The following is a 22,961-nucleotide window of genomic DNA, read 5'->3' as shown; positions in this document are numbered from 1 at the left end:
GGTCCATAGACAACGTTGTAATTTCGTTCTGGTGCACCAGAACGAAATTCAAATTTCGCGATATCTTTGCTAAACGAATTAATCTGCAAGAAATATTTTGTACATAAACATTATGTAGCCAGAGTATTCCAGTGATATAAAAATCTCAACTTTTTTTGAGAAAAGTGGGGGGATGACTGATAGCTACTGATGAGGCTGTGGATCACGAAATGCCCTTTTAAAGGGATTTTTATACTGTTTACCTGGTATACACGGGTCAAAGGTCACTCCAATCATTCATTTCCCGATCAGGTTGCTGAACTGAAAGTCGTGTTGCTATCAATAGGCGTGGTGCTTTATCAGGTAAATTAACACATAAAATCATTAATAAAATGAAGTTTAATACACGTATGAGCTATTTTGATGTATCAATGAAACATGGAATTTCATGAAATGTCTAGGTACTAGTCCAGCGGCAGTGTGAATGTTCAATCATGTGTAATTGGAATGATCTGTAATTTCCATGTCAACATACATACCGGTACTGAAATTTCAACACTGCCAACAGTAAACACAATACAAATTTTTATGAATGTTTCTGATGTTTGTCACTCAGGCTATTTCATCTATTCTAAGACTTAGGCGAATTCAAATTTGTCATGAAACCAAATCATTTTATATACACTGTATCAGATTAAAAATTAAGAAAGGCAAATATAACTGAAAACCATTTGTCACAGACACAGACAGACGTCAGACACAGCGCTTTCTGTAGGCTCTAGTCTTGTCAAACTCAAAGGCTAAAGCGTCAAAAATGTTACAAATCTGTGCACTGGCCAACAACCACTTGTCCTTATCATAAACATTTAAAAAAAAATAGGTTGTATTAAATGCATCACATGATGCTACGCAGGTAGTTCGGCGAATCCGATGTGATGATGTTTGATGACAATCATTTCCTGTTTACCATGTTCACTCTGTAAAATAGGTATGAGAGGCAAACCTCAGTTAACACATTTGCTAGTCAGCCAAATTGGCCTAAACCAGGGCCGAAACACAAAATTACGTATTACATTGAAATTTAAAAGAAAAGGGTTGTCAAGGAAACCTACATAAATATGTTGTCTGTACTTCACATGACCCAAATATATGATTAATTATGTGATGGAATTTTAGAGGGATTGTGATAGCAGTTCCACATAGAAAAGCTGCACTATCATGAGACTATATGCTGTTTTGTTTTTTAATTGACCAGTCAATGCAATAAATGTTGGCTGAATATTTTTGATGAAAGTCAATCTTTGACAAGATGTAACTTTGCTACGGAAAGTCAGTGCTATGACAAAACGGTTTTCAGTTTTGGCTTTCTTTACTCAAGGGCTTTAATTTGATATATAAAATGATGTAGTAATGATGGCAAATTTGAATTCATCTTTCATACCTTTAAAATGGCATCAAATCGGGTGTTGCAAAATATTGTAGTGATACATGCTATACCATTTTGAATTGACAGTCTGTCATGTTTGTTTGATTGTCTAACAATGTCTGTGTCATACTCATAAAGGGTCTGTATTCTTTATAATTTATCATGTGATCATCAGATCATATTGACATGATGAAACTATAACATTAACAATAAAACATGTTTGCCATTGTGTGTAGAAAATACAAATATGTGTAACTTATCATGAGGGTTCATACATGTACTTAAACTTTGAACAATAATGTTCATGACTAAAATGGTTGTTTTATGCCTGAGGACATAAAACAAATTTGTTTAGTCATGAAAATATATGAATGAACCCTGATGATACATAATGCAACATTATCCATATGCCGTACAATTATTTTTCTTCACAATTAAAAATAAAATCATTACACTAAAAACTACCATTTTCTTGATCCTTAAAATGTTTTTCCATATCACCAATGAAAGTGTTACTTGCTCAGTGCTCATCATTAATTATGTTTGGAACTTGCTCTTTACGCAAATAGCTGTGAGCATAAATTGTTTGCATGTCCTACTCAGTAAGCATCCATGGGTTCTGCACAACGGCTCATTTTGAAACTAGACAAACAGGACCTCTTGCATGGCCAAATCATGTAAATGAAATAACATCACAATTATTCTTTACTTCATTGATTGATTCATTCAGGCTTAAAGGCCCTTTCAGTGATTTCACAGGAACATTAAAAAAAATGGAAATTTGTCAGAGTTGCTTAGAAATAAAGAATAAGTCTACAGAATTTCATTAAACCACTTTTTTCCTGAATACATCGACAAATTAGTCAAAAAACAGAAGTTTTAGAAAGGTTTTCTACTTCAACTCGGATCGACTCGAGAAAATCGAGATTTTCAGTACAGTGCGCCACCAATCGACTGGAAAAACTTCCTAGTCCAGTGTTTCTAACACGGGGAAGTAGAGTCTAAATTGATTTAAAACAGACGCTTAATTTTTGTAGTAGAAAACAAAATAAGCAATTAAAGGTCACCGAGGCAAACTAACGGTCAATTCAAATATGAAAAACAGTTAAAATTGTGTATTTTGTTTAAAATAGTAGCTACTGATGTAATAAGTAGTAGAAACAATACGCAACGCGTGTTGGTACGTGGACAGTGAGCTTCTTTCGATCTCGAGTCGGACTTTTTGTACTGTCAGTATCAAAAGTCCAGAATCATGCAAATGCTTTATTTTGTCTAAAATACACGACTTTCGACCGAACCACTAGCAGGCTATGTTAGCACATCTATGCCAATTACAAAGGTACCAAAATCTGAATTTTGATGATTTTTACGATCGTCCGGATGAGCAAATCACTGAATGGGCCTTTAAGGTGGTACTACACCCCTTGATAAATTTGTGACTATTTTTGAATTTTTCTCAAAAAAAATAACACATGTCACTGGTAACAAAAGAAATATTATAGGGGCAAGGAATCCAGTTACTACATTGGAATTTCAGTGGTTCAAGACAAGCGGTATGTTATTTATGATAAGAAAAGAGGTACCGCTAGAATGTACCTCATTTCTATTTTCTTAACATACAGTCATATAATGAACCACTTGTCTTGAATCACTGAAATGCGAAGTAATTGGATTCCTTGCCCCTATACATAACATTTGTTACCAGTGTAGTTATTTTTTGAGGAAAATGCAAAATTAGTCACAAAATTTATCAGGGGGGTAAGTAAAATAAATAAATGTAGTGATTCATGTGACTGGCTGACTTACAGAATGTTCCTCATTTTAAAATCACTCTATCACTTTCACTTTGCATTTAAAATATCCTTGCCCTGTCTCTGTTGCATCCAAAAAACATACAGCTCATGGAACTGAGAAACTGTACCATTCTCATTGTCATTTGAGGGTTGAAAAACATAACTCATACTCATAACATGGCATTTTGAGTAATGGGAGTTCAAAAAATCTTTGAAAGCAGTAACTCATGAGTTGGCACCCTCTAGCAGGTAACAATGATGCTGTATTGCTGTCCTATAGCCAGTTAGCGCAAGCCCTCACTCAGTGGCGTAGCGTCATAGGGGCACCGGGGGGCACGTGCCCCCCCCTCATCGATTGCAAAATTTAGAAAATCCCATAGGAAAATGGTCAAAAAATGGCTTGTGCCCCACCCAATCAGACCCGGTGCCCCCCAATCATGGTCGGTGTCCCCCCATATGATGACCCAGGCTGCGCCATTGCCTTCACTCATGAGATAAGGCTTTGTGGTTCTAACTATGAGATGCAGCCATAATGGAATTAGTGCTATAGTTTCCATAGGTGTGTGCTTCAGGTAAGACTTTATGGTTCTACAAATTAATATATGAGTTGTAAGGGAAGGATCATACTAAAATCTCATAATCCCCATAATGTGAGTTAAGGGATCGGATAGTCAACGTTTGCACAGTATTTTTATTTTGTGGGATATAAGAGCACATCAGACATCTGATGTGCTCTCAGATCCCACAAAAATAATGTGCGAACATCGCTACCTGATCCTTAAGGCTTTTCTGGTTTGCAACCCTTGAATATCTAAGATTTAAACTTACAATCCAATAATGCCAAAACAAGGTTAAAGATTTGGCTGTTGGCCAGACAAACCTGAAATCTCTACCATCATGGCTGTGGGAACCGTACACCACGAATGAGCTGACCCGAAATATTTGGAGGCCTGTGAAAAATTAAAAGTCGTAGAGACTCTGTTACAAAAAGCTACAAATGTTCACATCTTCTACTATATAAAACTGCAATTTTGCAGTGAAATTGACTGACCCATTGATTTCTTGGTCACTATTTTCGCGGAAGATAACACAATTTCATCAAGTGGTAGTGCAGTAACGCCAATGACGGTGTCCCAAACAGTGATGGAAAAGGGCGTTGCATTGTTTATCATGCAAAATAAATTCAATAAATTATTGACACTCAAGTTTTGTTTTCTTTCTTTGCATACAGATATACCAAGCTAACCAATCATAATGAGTTATCCACCTCCAGGCGGCTACCCTCCGGCCGGTGGTTATCCCCCTGCACCAGGGGGCTACCCTCCACCAGGTGGACAACCTGGTGGTTACCCTCCAGCACCAGGAGGTTACCCTCCTGCTGTAAGTACTAACATAGACAACAGACTAAAGATAGGAGAAATCATAAAATATGTGACCGTACGTAGTGCTGTAATCGATTGTCGTAAGTATCGATAGTCGGAAAATACATAGACTTCCGACATGTCGAAACACTCAATGTCAGTATCGATACACAAACGACATGGCACACATTGCCAAAGTCATGTAAAATTGCGGATTTGCAATACCACTTTCGTTTGTTTGATGCATGATCCATGTAGTTTTAGCTGTTAGGCTTCAATACACTTGTTGTTAACTTGTTTCTGGAACTTACTGATAATAAAATTGGTAAACTCAAATCCGTGTGTTTCAAACTGCGTGAGTATCGATAATAGTATCGACATGTGGGATGTTTGCCTCCCGACATATCGATACCCAGAAAGCTTATCGATTACAGCACTAACCGTACGCCACTAATCATGCTAATGGATATTAGTGTCGGCATTTTCAATTTTTGAGACATTGGACAATCAACGTTTCCTTAAGCTTAACATTGATTGATAGGACATTGTCTCTGTTGCTTGTTTGCAAGTTAGAAAAAATCAGTAATATAACGGAACTGGGTGTATAAAGGATATCCATTTGTCTTACACCTGATTAGATTTTCGGTTGAAAGTATACAAATCAGAGTGTCTACAATGCAGGGGGTAATTTGCATAATTTATGTGAACATTCTTAAAAATGGCCTATTACATTTAAATTCTATAGACCCCTTATAGATAAGACACAACCTTAATCTACCACACGAGTGTGAATTTCAAGTGGGGTTACCTGGATGGATGACTCCATTTGAAATCTATACCCCTTGTTAATGAGATTAAGGTCATGTCTTCCATAGGGGTGTATGGATTTCAACTGGAATAACCCAATTAGGAAGGAAATGAGTCGCGTGTAATGGTATCCTATTGAAATGAAACATGGTTAGATTTATTCATCCTTTATATATATTTCAACAGTCATTTCAAAGTTGTCATGGTTTATCAGTGCTTGAATGAGGGCAAGTAAGATTTTCTATAAATTAGGCCATCTTAATTTTAATAGTTCGTCTCAAAGCCCTGCTCGCGGTAGTAAAATGATCTAAAATTGCCTGGTTTTTTTCCCGCTGTTTTACTTTTTTCCCAAATCCACCTCACAAAAATCTCACGTCTGATATCGCCAGACGTCAAAATAGCCTAAATCATAAATCTCAATTACCGTATTCGTTCCAATAAGCGCCCGTGCCCCAATAAGCGCCCACCCAGGAAATTTCCAATTTGGTAAAGGGTACCATCAATGTTGAAGTGACAGATAGCCGATAGGGTTAAATAGCTGGAGGACTACAAGTCCTGTGTAAACTTGCAATACATTTTCTACATCAGAAAACCTAGAACGTCTCAGGACCCTTTTATAACATACATAATTTTGTCTCGAATCAACTCGACTTACAAAAAATTAGGTAAACCAGGTAAAAAATAAGCGCCCACCAAAAATGACTTTGTTAAGCGCCCTGGGCGCTTATTGGAATAAATACGGTAAATTCTTTATCTTGTCAACAGTGAAGGTTGGTCTGAACCCTGGAATTATGGAAAATGAATTGATCAAGTCTTTGCCATTCTAAATATGTATACTTTTATATACATTACACCAACAATTTAGCAGCTATGAGGCCCGAAAGTTTCCATAATTCCAGGGTTCAGACCAACCTTAAGAGATGAAAAGGTTGTCTTTTTTTTGTCAAAAAGCTCGTCCACAGACAAAAAAAAATAAGTAAGAAAAAACTTGGAAAAAAAACCCCTGCATTCTGCATTAGGTTTATAACTTGGGAAGGGCTTTGAGATGAACTATTAAATTACGATAGCCCTATAATGGACACTTTGCTCTTTTCAGTACTGGTCAATAAAACTTGGATTGCCCAAGGTAGTCAGAGAAGCAGGCAAGACTTGTGGTTCAAAAATGACTTTGTTTAATTACTAATATGACTTATCACAACTTTGTCAGACTAAACAACAAAAAAAAAAGAAGAAACAAACAAAAACAAAACTAAAAAGTACCAAAAACTTGAGCAAAGTTCAGCAAACAAAAAATGTTCCAACCAAAATTTGTCAGTTGGATACAAGCAGGGACTGTCTTTTGGAATTTGCAGGAGAGCATTAATTATTGCTCTTCTGGAGCCTTCAAGGAGAGCTGTTTAGAGCATTTGCAATAGTAATGTAAGGTGAGAATGGTAAACTAAGGAGAGCTAGAAATCACTCGATTGCTCTCGCTCTCCTCAAAAGGCAGTCCCTGTTGTTACATGTTAAATACAGACTGCCCAAACAAATCAATCAAGAAAGGGTGGAATGTAAATTTTGATACCAAGTTTGTTAAAAGAAGTGCAGAAAAACAAACAAGGTTTCTGATTTTCCATATCCATATCTTGAAAGCCATATGGACATGAAATTTCTTGACACATGTGATTCAAATGCATAATGCCCTTATCTCAATATCAGCCATTAATGCTCTGCATGCTGACCATAGGCTTCAACATAAGAAGTCCAAGTTTTGAGATATTTTCTCAAAATATCAAGAGCTATCTTAAGTACCACTGAACCAATACTAGGCTTATTTGTACTCATTTTTATGCATTTTTCATGCTGATTCCAAATATGGTAATGACAAATTACAATTCCGAAATTTTTGAAATTTTGAATTTTTCTTTAATTTGTCGTCTGCAGTCGACACCCGCGTGGAGAGAGTTAAGCTTGATTTCTTTGTGCCATATCCTGCTAAGTGATGTATTTGCACCATTCATTCACCATATCCTGTTTATTTGCTTACAGCCACAAGCAGGAGGATATCCACCACAACCAGGCTTCAATGCTGGAGGCGGAGGCTATCCACCAGCACCAGGAGGTCAGCCTTATGCACCACCTGGAGGTAATGTTACAAGGCTGACATTGTTATATATTAGCATGAAATATTATACAATATTAAGAATTGATATGAAACCAATATCTAAAATAAAAGTCATGGAATAATGTTTTTTTAAGCCTATTGGGAAACTATGCGAGCATGAACATTATGTGAATTCATGATTCTTGTGAAATTTATGAAATTTGTCCTACACACACAACCATTTCATGTTTTACAGTTTCCCAATTGATTTGATATCAAGTTGGGCTAGTTGGCACAAAGCTACACCCTAACCTACACATACAGGTTCCAGTGCTGTATGGTGCTACCAAACTGCCTAGCATGTATGGTTAATATTTGGCTGAAACTTTTGAAATGTAACATGATATGTCCTGTCTGATATCAGCAACTTGATGAAATTGAGATACATGTTAAAACGATGTGGTCAAAAAAGAAAAAAACTAAATAAATTTTCAAAAACATAAAATTCTATGGCTATAATGATAAGAATGGCTCAACTTATAGAATTGTTAGAATTTGACGGATTGGATCACATGAAGGCACAAGTTATAATATAAATATCAATGATGAATTAACCATGAGATCGTATCCTTTGTTTTTCCAGCTTCCGTCGGAGGCTATCCTCGTAAGTAAAAATATTCTAAGTGTTGTTTTTTTCTTTTTTTCTTTTGATTGCGTTGCTTGTCAACATGTGAAAGCAGTAACTGGCAGTATAATAACTGGCAGTTTGTTACTCCACTACTTTGTTAAGTGATTTAAGGCATGAATCCATGTTGCTCACAGGGATTTCAAGACCTAGACTTGCTACAGACTGTGTCAAATAATTGTTTTTCATCCGCTTTTTGGTGTCTGCCTCTTCCAAAACCACCTCTGGGTCCACTTAGAAATTACTAGACTTGATACCTTACACATTATTTATATTTATATTTAGATTTAAAATTCTGGTCATTTTAAGTTAATCCAATGGTATATGTTTGGAAGATATAGTCGGACAGTCATTTCCAAAACACCAAAACAGACAGAGAACACAGATGAAGAACACCAATTTTGATACAGCCTGTATGCTCAGTGATAACAGTTAACACTCAGTTCTTTTGTACATTGTGTATTATAATATGATATTGACAACACTGCTCAACACTCAGAATTTGCTGTCTATAGCTACATGTATATGCATGTGGTTGTTCCATGTATTCATAAATCAGTATTATCTGTCTGGAATAGACCTTTTTCCATACTTCCCATCATGCACTATTCCAGGGGGTACTTCCTCTGTATTCCACCTTTTGAGTGTCACAACACACATCCTCTCCCTGAGCTGTAGAGTTCTGTTTATTACATTGATAGAATACGGACATTTTGGCTGGTGCTTTCATTGGAAAAATGTATCACAAATAATAAATGCACTATGACTAATACCTTTTTTGGGGCAATAAACAACCTTTCTAGGCGTTATTTGTTTACCCAGGTTGATCCGTGAGGGACACATGCTAATCCATGGGAAATCCATGGACCGTTCCAAGCTCATACAATAAAAATGCACAAGCCTGGATAACCAGTGTAGGCTAAGTTATTGACATGGGGTCATCAAGAAAAAAGTGTCCTGTACTTATAAACCTAACTTTTCATATAGTTTACAGATCTGAAGGTGCAAAACTAATGACAGGACATGCAGTGATATACTTCCAGCATCCGTTTCAAATATGTAAATACTAATCTTGTACACAGAAGTTCTACATCACTCTACGATAATCCACATTATGGAATCACTGTGCCCATATTAATACAAAATACTGCACACAATCTATGATCATACCAGGGTTTACTTTAACGCACAAATCACTTGTATTTACGCGTTCACACACTCTCTGCACCCCTTCAAATGCAAAGTGAAAAGTACAGCATGTACAAATCTTGAAAACATATGCAAGGGGGGGTCTAAACTTGTCTGACGGCGAACCCACTAAAAAACTCACTAATTAAACATATGCAAATTCACAATTGAAAGGGTAAAAAAATGGAATATACCCCTTCAGCAAAATGCTTAAAGAAAACACTGGATCATGCACCCAGGAATAGTATATGATGGGAAGAAGGGAAGGGTCTATTGCAAATTTTATGTATGCATCTATACATCTGTCTAGAATTTCCAGTTTTATGTATTCATTTATAATTTTATATCTGTCTGGAATTCCAATTTTATGTATTCATTTTATATCTGTCTAGTATTGTAAGTTTTATTTATTACTTTCACTTTCACAGCTGCTGGCGCACCCGGTGGTTACCCTCCTCGTAAGTTATTCTTTCTCTATCATTATGTTTGCTATATACTGATTAAGCCAAAGTAACAAAAAAGTTTGTTTCTATATCATTATGTTTGGTATGCACTGAATAAGCCAAAGTAACGAAATAGTTTGTCTCAAGCTTACAGGCCAAAAAAATAAATAAATAGAAGGTCTGTTTGCCCTTTCAGCTCAAAATTTATTTGAATCATAGATGAGTTTTTTTTAAAGATCCCAAAGTATTCTGTAGTATCTACAGCTTGCCATGGACAATTTGGTCAATGAGAAACACTTACAGTTATTAATTCTAGCTCATTTGCAGGCACAGGCTGTTCTGGATAAGGAATAGAAATATACAATGTATTATTGATAAAATGTTCACAACCTCTCAGGGGCTTTGAAAAAAAATCTTGATATTGCATCATTTTGGCCTTATCAGTAGAATTCGTCATAGTTTCATTTAGTTTGCACTTTGAGCCCGGAAATATATTAGTAAAAGCATTAAGGGGGTACTACACCCCTGCCCAATTTTGTGCCTATTAAATAATAAAAAATTTTCCAGTGCAGTAGTTGTAGTCATTGCCCCTATAATATCTTACTTGTCACCAATGCGCTATAATTTTTGAGAAAAATGCAAAAATAGGCACAAAATTGGCCAGGGGTGTAGTACCCCCTTAAATAATAGCATAATGACAGGTAGGTGCAATATAAAGGAATGCTAATATTTTAAATAATCAATAGAGGTTATGAATTCATGTGACCCCGCATGTCGGCCATCTTGTTGGTAAACATGGTTATTTGGGTGCCTCCAGCATTCGATCCTTCACGTGCAAACATCAAAACATGGTACCAATACATGATAATAGTTGGGCAATGCGTGTAGTGTCCAACGCATGCATACATACATGCAAATCAATTTGTATGCACAAAATGGCAGAAGGAGGAATAACCTCTATTAAAGGAGTATTTTGTGATCCTAGCATCCTCAATTTATGACATTTTTCAGAAGATATCCACGAAAAAAGCTTATTCCCAAACTTTCAGTTGATTCCAATTTTGCGTTTGCGAGTTATGCATGATTATGTGTATTACGCTGCTCCATAGACAATTTCGTTCTGGTGTACCAGAACGTAATTCAAATTTCACAATATTTTTGCTAAACGAAATAATCAGCAAGATATTTGTTGTACATAAACATTATGTAGCCAGACCTTTCTCAATTTTTTTTATAGAAAAGTGGGGGATGATGCTGTGGATCATGAAAGGCCCTAAAAAAAAAAAAAAAACGTTAATGATGGCTTGGCTGGTCCTAATCCTTTAGGCGACAAAAAACATACCCCTGTTCTACAGGCCCGACTGACCCAGATTTTCTGTTTTTAAGAATGTTTTATATTTTTTTTTCATTTGCTATATGCATGTAAAATCAGCAGTGTTTTAGCCAAAAATGGACTGAGTTTGATGGAAATTGCTGTACGCATGCAAAATCAGCTGTTGTGTGCAAGAATTAGATTTATTTTGACTGAATGAAATGTGTGTGAAATAGGGAAAAAATCGCAAATAAATGCAATTTATCAACAGATTTTAGTGATTACTTCAGACATTAATTTTGCTAAAACAAAACACCCTAGTGATCGACCCTATTGAAGATATATCTGCCTGTAGAAGAAAGGTTTCTTTTGTTGCTTTATGCTTTATAATTTTAATGCAACTTATTCACCTTTCAACTTATCAAATTCGACCTATCAACCACCTTTATCTCAGGTGGTGGGCGCCGTTCATACTCTAAATTCAGTAAATTTCCATCGTCAACCGTGTAATTGAATGGGATTATTTTGAAATTTTAAAACGCTTGAAATATCACAAACAAATAGGCCGAGCAGTTTTGCCAGCTCTCTCCGACCATCATGCCACTCGCCGCCTTCTTTATCCCATTCATAATACGCCCTCTATGGAATTGTTGAATATCTTAATAAGAGCACTGTACCTGTACAATATAACTGTACAACTAAATTCGGTCAAATGTCTGAATAAAATTACCAGCTAATTATTTTGGCTTTGGATTATGATGTTGAAGACTTTCGATACAATTTTAGTTACATGTTTAATATTATGTTTATATGTCAATCATTGCATTTTGATTTAATAAGTGTCCCTTCCATAAAGCGTGCTAATTAGGTCGAATTTGGTGTTCTTACAAATGTAGTTGATTGGCAAAATTGTCTTGCTTGTCTTGGCAAATTACTGCTATTGATATCCAATAATTTGTATGCTGCACTGCATTATTGTATGCTTTCTATAATTTTCTTTCTGTCTTTGTATATATTTAGCTATTGGTATGCCTGGTGCCTATCCTCGTAAGTCATGCATGTTTATTTTAAATATTTTTGTTAATATTTTTTATTTTAAATTTGAAATACCGCTTTGTTCTTTTTGTACTAAAATTTAATTTGTCCCATTGGTTTGCATGTGAAATCTGGTTATTCTAGTTGAACTCCATTCACCCCCACCCTATGGAAGACATGACCTTAATCACTAACACAGGGAGTGTAGATTTTAAATGGAGTCACCCATTCAGGTAACCCCATTTGCATTCCCTTCCCTGTGTGGAAGATTAAGGTCATGTCTTCCGTATGGGTTTCAACTGGAAAAGCTCATTAGGTAAACATGATAATAGTCAATCGTACGTGGAGGAAAATATTATGTGTTCACAATAATGACAATAATGTGTTACCTAAATAGATAACTGCTGTTATTGTTTAGCTTAGCCTTGACATTATATTTTTTTCAATCAACAAGTTCCTTTAAATGGCATGATATCTAGTATATTTATGGGGAAATAGGAAACTTGCTATGAAGTCAAGGAATGTTAAAATTAAAAATGGTGGCATGTAGATCTAAAATAATTTAGATTTTATTATGCCATATGTATCTGGATGTGTGTGGCACTTTATATGATTTGTCTTAGAGCAATTATTGCAACATTTGCAGAGGAGAATGCCCACTCCATTTTTTCTTCTTCAAAATTCTGAATTTCAGGCAAATCTAATATAGTATTCATGAACTAAAATACCCTGACAAAAACAATAAAGGTGCTCTATTTGTAACAAAAGATCCTGAGAGTAAATTCATTTCATCAAATATTACTTGAACTTACATAATGCTTATGTCTTGTGCGTATAAATCTACTAGATCATAGATGTCCATGTATCCGCATTGAGCCGATCGAGCACATAATCCACATAATGATCACCTGACTGATACACTTGATTCAAGATTTAGGCGCTGGGATGAAATAGGCCTACCAATTATTCTTTAATATAGTCTTATTAGTCAGCTCAAAATTAAAAGGTGTCATAATATGATAGTCAACACTAACATTTTGGCAAAAGAAAAAAATCTAATTTTGTTTTCAGCAATGTTACAATATTAAGTAAAATGAATTTGGTACTGATGAATCATGAATCAATGCACAATGTATTGTGTACATGCATGGGTTAATAAACTCAATATGTCACAGTGAATGTCACCCAATACTACCTGCCTATGTAAAACTAGCAAAGGTCAGACAGTATATAAAGTAGAAGGAATTTCATGTATACTTTCTTTTTTAAATGAAAGAAAAAAAATGGAATAAGCTGGGTCAATCAAAAGGTTGTTCACTTTGAACAGTAGACAAATGTTTAAAAATAGAATTTGGCTGTTCCGGTTGAAATTCATATGCTCCTTAAATGGAAAGCATCTCCCACACATATGGAGTGTGAATTTCAAGTAGGGTTACCTGAATCGATGACTCCATTTGCAATCTGCACCCCTTGTAGGATATTAGGTAATGTCTTCCATAGGTAGACATGATCACATTTTGAACATGTGAGGGCGGGCTTCATTAAGCTTACTTGTGCACCAAGATCCTGTCTTAACTGTGTAATCCAATAGGAAAATGAAGAAAATTTGGATTTTAACCCTCAAAACTCCAATGTAGCATGAATTTTAGAAAATCTGCATTTGAATAATATTTGATACTATCAAGTAATGAAAGCCACATTTCATGAAACGTTTATGAACGTTTTGTAAAATGGCCCTTCGTGCTCAAAAATTTAGCCATAAAATACATACACACATGTTATGACATAGGAAGCCATTGATAATGCTGGGACACACAATTTGGCCCATTTTGGGACATTCAGGCGAGCATACTTTTCCTCATAACATTGCCAATTATAGGCCTACATACATGATTGACCCCTCATTTTTTAAGTTAAATGATTCTCTTTTTAATGAAAGCAATTTTAGATGAATTTATTAAATTTAAAAATTTTATGAACATGCCTACCATAGGGGTGGATGATTTCAACTAGAATAATCCAATGTGCATAACCCATGCAGTTTTCCATCAAGTCTTGTACGCTTCCCGTTTAATGAATTAGTAAAATGCATAACATTGAATATTGCATGTACATGTATTGAAGCTTAGCTGCTCTGCTCTTACTATAGCTTATTTAAATTATATTTTATTACATTCTACACTAGTAGTAGTATGCATATGCATCATGCCTTCTGTTTTTAGGTGTAGAACAAAAGAAAAACAGCAACATTATAACATAATAGCTAAAAATAACATATCAGCTTTTTTTTTCTGTGCAAATTTTGTGAAACTAGTATAGGAAAGGCCAGACAAGGGGATTTGTTGCTAGAAATTGAATTTTGTATGAAGTGTATATGTGACACATCACATTAAAATCAACCACTGGCTCCATTGGCGGATAACAATGAAAAAAGATGAGAAAATATGAAGAAAATAAAAGACATTTGAGCTTATTTTGCCTCATAAAACATTTTTACTGTATCTAATTTCAACAAGTAATGTGTCATTTTAAAGCTAAAACACAGCAGTTTATCCCAGTGTTCAAATCTCCATTTTCATTTTTGAAGCCAAATGGTTGATGTGATGGGTCACATATTTGAAGTTATTCACCATCCAACCCAAAAATAATGTGACAAATCATTATAAGGCTTGCCATCACAGTTTACTTGTCAGCAAAACACCATAGAAACCCATGGATCAAAGATACATGTATATCTGGCAGCACATTATAATTTTGGCCTTGCCACAACATTATTTTTCATGTTTCATTCCCTTAGGAATAGTGTCACTAGATTATTATAATTGTCTTAAGATTGCTATGGTTCATAGATTAATGAAACCTTAAAGCCAGCGTTGTGTGTAATAATGCAGAAACCATGGTAACATCTTCGCATCATGGTGATACTACTATAATAGCCAGCCTGTTTATATTCAACACGTTTTACTTGCAGCACTTTATTATAGCTAGTCAAGATGCCTTTCCATTAAAGATTCTTAGCCAACACTTAATAGGGCCCTTTTACCCTATGTTATAGCAAGTGAAGCAGACATGTATTGGATCTGTAAATGGTTCAACATGTGCTTATCATGTCTACGGTTGCAAATGTGGGCTGTTCCATATAAAATCCATACACCCCCTATGTAAGGCATGATCTTAATCATCCACACAGGGAGTGTGAATTTCAAATAGGGTTACTTGAATGGATGACTCTATTTGAAATCTACACTTGCTGTATGGGAGGTTAAGGTCATGTCTTTCATAGGGGTGTATGGATTTCAACTGGAATAACCTATAATATTTTGCTTTAGACCTTCATTCATACATTTCCACTCAGCAACAGTAGATCGCCTCAGCAACCAATCAAAGACAAGTGTGTGTCAACACAGTAACTATGTGATATACGCTTAAAATATGCTATCGTCAAAAGTTTACTGGAAAAGATACATCCATTGATCATCACATGAAGCTTTAATTTCAGAATATGATTTTGTACTGGTTCCAATTGATAATTGGCATCTCTATTCCAAAGTAACACTTTGAAAATGCAAATAATTGCATTGCCATAATTGTTTAACTGCATTCATTATATAAAATTTCTTCATCAATTTCTCTATCTTTTGTTTACCCATATAGCTGCTGGTGCGCCTGGTGGCTACCCTCCACGTAAGTGATATTTCATTGTTTAAATTTGTTTTCTTTTAGATGTTCATTTTGTAATTGAATACCCAGGTTGAATGCTGAGGACCAATTCGATTTTCAGGAAATTTAGCAATTTCTCACTTGCATTCCAGACACAATATTTTACTCTGTGTTTTTAATTTGGCATATGTTAGAGACCAGTGTACAAAATTAGATAAATTTGGGTAAAAGTTAATATTTCTGCAACTGTATTAATATTGTTCCTTGTGTTTATTGCTTTGTTTTTTATGCTTTTTGAAGGCTCTGTACATGCTCCGTCCAGCGCCTTATAAAATATTAAATAATAATAATAATGATAATAATAATACAATAATGATGATGAGGATAAAAATATTGTGTAATAATAATAATAAAAAAATTAAAAAAAAGCGAAGTGATTTATAGTGCGCTACGCACAGGCACAACGCCTAGACGTTGATCCACAAGCCTCAGCACACTTTACAGGTATATTGTGTAATGTGTAATAATAATAATGATGATGATAATGATAATAAGTAAAACAATTAAGAATTGATGATGGTGACAATGCTGACAACAAATATGATAAAGTTTTATGCTAATTTTTTCCTAATTCTTTGTTTGCTGTAGCGGCTGGTGCACCTGGAGGCTATCCTCGTGAGTATTAATGGACATTGTTTGCATTGATTTCTATTATAGATTACTGTAAAAGTGGAAATTTTCATGCCATTAATTTTTCACTTTTGAAATTTTTGAACTGATTAACTTATATTTATTTAGATTCAGAATTCTAAGCCTTTATATTAATTACATTGACCTCTACACAAAAGGAATATGTTTGCATTGTTATTTTTGTAGGAGTTACTTAAAACGAGAAAAGCACGAAAATAAATATAGCGTGAAAATTTCCGTTTTTACAGCACACGATCATGAATGACTAATTATCATGATTATACATATTATCATAGTTGCATGTTAGTGTGGTTTAGTATATGTGTTATGTAAATTTTGGATTATTACTGTGGTGTAAATTTTGAAAGGATACTGTATACGCCAAAATTTTCACAGACGGATATTTTTAATAGACGGATATTTTCACGGTTTCAAGTATCGCTGACAATTTCGCTAGGTGTTAAATTCGCAATGTTGGCATCTAATTTAATAAAATACATCAGAAATGTCTTAATGTAACAAATTTGTGTTTTGTTTCACAGGCATATATTGATCAGCGAAATTCACAAAAAAACAAAAACACAAAAGCTATACAGTATGTCGTGTGTTGCATGTTACATACTTTAAGGGGGTACTACACCCCTGGCCAATTTTGTACCAATTTTTGCATTTTTCTCAAAAAATATAGCCCATTGGTGACAAGTAAGATATGTATATTATAGGGGCAAGGACTACAACTACTGTACTAAATTCAGCAACTCAAGGCAAGTGGTTATTGATTTATAAAATCAAATATTGGTTTTCCTTATTTTTGACTGTAACTCCACAACTGTTGTCTGTGCTGAAATAAAATTTCCAGTGCAGTAGTTGTAGTCCTTGCCCCTATAATATACATATCTTACTTGTCACCAATGCGCTATAATTTTTGAGAAAATGCAAAAATAGGCACAAAATTGGGCAGGGTGTAGTACCCCTCAAAGCAATGTCATTCTGGTTTTATTCTGTAATCAATTTGATAAACATGTAAATTAAAATTTGCTGATAAAAATGATATTATAAATTAATTGCAGTCTATCGAACTGCTTTCAAATCTTATCATGATATATATGCTATTATCTTTTAAATAAATTTGAATTCATGTAATTAATCAACTGGACTCATGTTTTATTAATCGCACCTTATCCTTGGTGCATCTTCAGGCTGACTGATGATCTGGCGGCAATAGAGGTTATCCACTTCACTCATGTGTGACTTCTAACAAAAGGCACTGATTCCCGTAGTATTCCTCATTCAAACTAATTCAATGCACGACCTCGGAGTTACCTGCATGACTTTGACGGGCTATTTTGAAACAGTCATGGTTGCACATGCAGGTAATTCTTTAGAATGTCCTAAACAAGGTATAGCAGTCGTTGATAGGATATGCAGCTTATAGAACATGGATAACCTCTATTGGTCATGCACATAGCAATACCATAGTCACTCAAGTAAAACGCTTGTCTAGTTGATCAGTTTCATCAATTCCAATTAATTTATTATTATACCTGCATGAATGACCAGCTACACAAGACATGACCTTAATCTTACACACAGGAGGTGTAGATTTCATATGGAGTCATCCATTCAGGTAACACTATTTGAATACTCACTCCCTGTGTAGAAGATTAAGGGCATGTCTTAATAGCTTATTGCATCACATGTATAACATTATAAGTGTGATGTTGTATTCTTCATTCTGTATTGTTCATGTACAACTTCATTCCACATATCTTGTATCACTTCAATATGTGATGTATACATAATATTATTTTGTAAAGGCTTATTCATAAATATGGAAATACTATACTGTGTCTACGCTGGCAAAAGTTGTTGACTACATATATTAAAAAATGTGCACCGAATTTGATTCTGAATTTGCATTTAGGAAATTAAATATCATGATGATAACGAGAAGTACAGCAGCCATGGGCCACTTGTTACGATTCATGAGTAAACAGTAAACACAAATTCAGCAATATTTTCGGTTACATATAAAAGTAGTTTACGAGTCATCATTGGATAATCAATGTGAATTATAAATGGTTACGACTCTACCTGTTTACACTCATAATACGAAAATATGTGGATTGGGTTTCTCAACCAGAAGTCGGTTTGACCGAACTTCTTTCCCAAAATACAACATTCACGTTAGCATCCCACACACATGTTTTGCGGAGTTTACAGTACATGTTCCCTTGCAATGTATACTACAGGTTGTTCCTGATGAATACATAATGACACCAATTTCGATCAACTGATTTCCAGTAGAGAAACTCAGAATCAAAGTATTAATTTGACTTTCCTGAAATAGATAATGACTTTTGCCCAGTGTAAACGAGATAATTGTTTCACCTCGAGTTTGGTAGTGATGTATTTCGCTGGTGGTAGTATCGACTTGCACATGCTAACCTAATCCTGTAGAGTGTGTTCACACATTTACAAGGAAAATTTGTTGATACACTTGCAGCACAATGACGCAAAAGCACTTATGTCACTATCGAACTTGAGCTGGAGTAATTTGTGGTAAAGATTTTCAACTATCATGCATTCAGGGTGAGACTCTGACTTTGGGGCACTTTTTCACGCTCACATGCCAAGGTAGCATAATCTCACGCAGAGCTGGCAATTCTCTCAAATTGGCACGCCAAGGTAGTAAAATCTCACACATCCGTCACAATTTTCTCCCTACCATCCCCTGCCCACTTTCGTGGCAAAAAAGTTTTAAAGATTCTAGAGTGCCATGGTGAAAAAAGTTATGAAATTTTGGTTGGGAAACAATATTTCTGTCCTGGTATGCCTCTCACATCATGGTATAGTAGCGTAGTCACAATATAATTCTTTGTGTTATCATATAGTGATATAGATGTTGTTATCATTTTTTTATATCATCTTTTGTATTACTCAGCTCCTGGAGGCGCTCCTGGGGGCTATCCTCGTAAGTGCATGGCTTTCCTGTATTTCTGTGTAGTGACTTCAATATTACCCAATCATTTTGTTTGATACCATATATCGTAGATAAATGACACCCATATTGGTAAATGGTAATGATGAAATTAAGATATAGTCAAAAATGATCAGCAAAAAACAAACGAACATAAAAAATGAACAAATAAAAATAGGGGTGGGTTAAAGAATTGTGATGTTCCACATTTCTTAGGGAACCAGCTTATTTGATGCAGTATGATCTCCTGAGCATTTTGACACCTTTTTCATCCAAATCAGGCAAAAAATGAGTAGGTGCTGGCCAAAACAAGTATTTGGACAGGGGGTCTGTTAGTGGTCTGAAAATCAATATTTTCATCAACAATCATTATTTTATGCCTGATTCTGTTAAAGTTGGTATTGATTTGTATGTAATTGATGTCTAGATTTCCATTTTTGAAAGTTGCATAAAAATTGGAGTTGTCGTTTTCTTAAAATGGTAATTTTATGCCCAATAATAAGGATGTTAGGGCGCTTTGCATTGAACATGCACATGCTCTTTTCACAGGTAATTTTAACTAAATCTTGACCGTCATTGTACGAAAGTGTTTTAATTATAGGATAATAATTGTGTATCACATGTTGAGAGAGAAATTGGACAACAACGGTGGAATTGAATTAGACAAGCAACAAGTAATACGCAGTTTTTAACCTATTGCATAGGCCTACATAGGTAAAAAACAATTGTGCTTTTTGGTATTTTCAAAATATGATCAAATGTAAATGCATCCACCTCCACCAAGAAAAACAAATTTATCCTACACGCTGCGAACACATTTGAAAGTACTGCACATAGTATGTAATAAATTACACTCCGTATATTTTTCTAACCACTTTTCTGATTCACATAGGATTGGATGAATTTATAACAATAAAAGTATAACATTTGTATCATTAGAATGAGCTTTGCAATATATGATATATTTTAATCAAATTTGTAACAGCAGTCTGCAAGTTCAGCAACTTTGCATTTGATCCTCTGATTACCGGTACAATGAATCGCGGGGTTGGTGCAAGGTGTTGTTAAATATCTATGGGGCAGCTATTGCAGATACTAACCTTTTGAATTTATGCAAAAGCAGGAAGCGATCTATAACTTTGGAAAAATGTCAGTGACTTGGCGTAATATTAATAAAAAATTTGACAAATTCTTGATGATTTGCATTCTGGTTTGGTTTTTGCCTTGCAAGTTTTTCACAGTGGGCTATTGCGGTTGAAATCCATACACCCCTAGACTATGGAAGACATGACCTTAATATCTCACACAGGGAGAGTGAATTTCAAATGGGGTTACCTGAATCATAGATTACTCCATTTGAAATCTACATGTGTACACCTCCTGCATGGGAGATTAAGGTAATATCTTCCATAGGGGGTGTTTTTTTATGGATTTCAACTGGAATAGCCCAATATGGGAACACTGGTGCTAAAAAGAGAGACAATAAATATTTAAATCCAGCAATGCTAGAACTGATGAGACTGCAGCATTGTTGAATTCTGATGTTTGTTGCTGACATTGTTTCACAGTGGTCCAACAAGGTGTAATATTTCATAACATAATGGCATTATCCCCAAAGCTTAGAGCCTAACTTATGTTATTCACTTTGTGCCAATGTAACAGCTCGGAATTTTTATATCTTGTATATCAAAACAATTTATTTGCATGTAGTGTGCAGAAGACCTATAGTTTGGGCCATATGTCACAATAACGCCTCCTGTGCCCATTTATTTTTTTGTTCCTTATAATTAGAAGGTAAATTTTAGGTATTTTCTAACTTGATCGAATCATGTTGATTTTTTAAATTTAACTCAGCTGCCATCTTGGAATTGACCCCCTTAACCCAATCAGAAAAATGACAAGCATGTTTCATTTGCTTCAGTGGTAGATTGGATTTCAGAAAACAATATGAACATGAAATGCACATGAAATAACACATGGCCCCAGACGATTAGGATTTGTCTAAATGAATTAAGAATAATAATAATTTGGCCTGCGTCAACTATTAAAAATGCATTTTTGTTTTAAATTAATTTATTCCAACACAGCTCAAGCAGCTCCCGGTTACACTGCACCTCCAGCTGGTTATGGAGCAGCACCACCCGCTGGTTATCCTGCTGCTGGGGGTTATGGACAACCTCCAGCTCCAGCAGGGTATCCTGGACAACCCCCAGCTGAACCGGGTTATGGACAACCTCCAGCTCAAGCGGGATACCCTGGACAGGCCCAGGCTCCACCTCCAGGGGCGGGTTATGGAACTGCTCCTCCTGGATATCCACAACAGGGTCAACCACAACAACAAGGTAGGTTATGATTGAAAGATTTATTGATTGATTTATATCACCCGGTTACCTGTGCATAGTACCATCAAGTAGCTTCTGTCTGCTGGTGTCTGATGCATGACATCTTTTATGGTTCTCTTCGCATGTGGAATGATCTAGATGTTTTTAGAAATGAGACAGCCTATTCGCCCATTGCATAGTTTTGCCATATGCAAGGAGAGCCTAGACATGAAAGGAAGTATTACATAACTTTACACAATGTTACATGACTGGTTCAATTCCCATTCATGTATGCTACCAGATAGAAGCTCTTATTGCATATGGCGGAATGATATAAAACAAGCTCAGGCAAACTGTACTTATCATATTTTGCCAGTTTGTCTGAGCTTGTTTACCTATGATCTGGATGTAGCAGCACTCATGGGCTATTCCAGTTGAAATCCATATACCTCATGGAAGATGTGTCCTTAATCTTTCATACAGGGAGTGTGAATTTCAAATGGGGTTACCTGAATAGGCAATTCCATTTAAAATCTACACCCCTTGTACGGAAGATTTTGGTCATGTCTTCCATAGGGGGTGAATATTGTATGTATTTCATTTGTAATTGCCCAATATATATATATAAATGTATTGATTGTGTGTGTGAGTAAGTGACTGTTTAAGTTACTGACTGATTGACTGAATAAGAGTAAGTGAATGTGTGATTTTTATTAAGCCTGCACAAAAAGTAACTCAGCTGTTATAAATATGCCTAGATTCAGAACTACTAATTGTTTTCACAATATTTCAACATAAAGAAGGATGATTTATTTACCGCATTTTGATACCCCATTTGTTCAATTTTGTTCAATATTGACAATACAGCAGTGTTTTGAAAGAAAAATACCCCAATTTAAAAGTTGCAGTTATTTGTATTGATTTGAAGTAAGCGCGAAGATGCTGGCGGGCCTTACGTGTTTACAGTGCTGGCATTATAACCATTGATCGCTGTAAACTGCAACTTTTAAATTCGGGTATTTTTCTGTAAAAGCACTACTGTGTTGTTAATATTGAAGCGACATTTGATTTAATGGGGTATCAAATGTGTGTAAATAAATCATCCTTCTCTCTATGTTGAAATATTGTGAAAATGATTATTAGTTCTGAATCTATAGGCATATTTATAACAGCTGAGTTACTTTTTGTGCAGACTTCA

The 22,961-nt window shown here is 35.3% G+C and overlaps 1 protein-coding gene across 1 annotated transcript in view; it reads left to right on the top strand.

Annotated features, from left to right (window-relative positions):
• Positions 1–258: 258 nt before the first annotated feature.
• Positions 259–22,961, top strand: part of LOC140171417 (annexin-B12-like) — a 46,467-nt gene continuing 23,764 nt past the window's right edge. Inside the window, exons 1-10 of the mRNA XM_072194675.1 lie at positions 259–342; positions 4,430–4,578; positions 7,395–7,491; positions 8,093–8,113; positions 9,751–9,780; positions 12,098–12,124; positions 15,767–15,796; positions 16,421–16,447; positions 19,407–19,436; positions 21,530–21,784. Of these exons, the coding sequence (XP_072050776.1) occupies positions 4,453–4,578; positions 7,395–7,491; positions 8,093–8,113; positions 9,751–9,780; positions 12,098–12,124; positions 15,767–15,796; positions 16,421–16,447; positions 19,407–19,436; positions 21,530–21,784 (643 nt within the window). The 5' untranslated portion in view covers positions 259–342; positions 4,430–4,452. The remainder of the gene's footprint in view (positions 343–4,429; positions 4,579–7,394; positions 7,492–8,092; positions 8,114–9,750; positions 9,781–12,097; positions 12,125–15,766; positions 15,797–16,420; positions 16,448–19,406; positions 19,437–21,529; positions 21,785–22,961) is intronic.

The sequence above is a fragment of the Amphiura filiformis genome, chromosome 15, assembly GCF_039555335.1.
Source record: "Amphiura filiformis chromosome 15, Afil_fr2py, whole genome shotgun sequence".
NCBI lineage: Eukaryota > Metazoa > Echinodermata > Ophiuroidea > Amphilepidida > Amphiuridae > Amphiura > Amphiura filiformis.
This window is presented reverse-complemented; position numbering and strand designations above follow the sequence as displayed.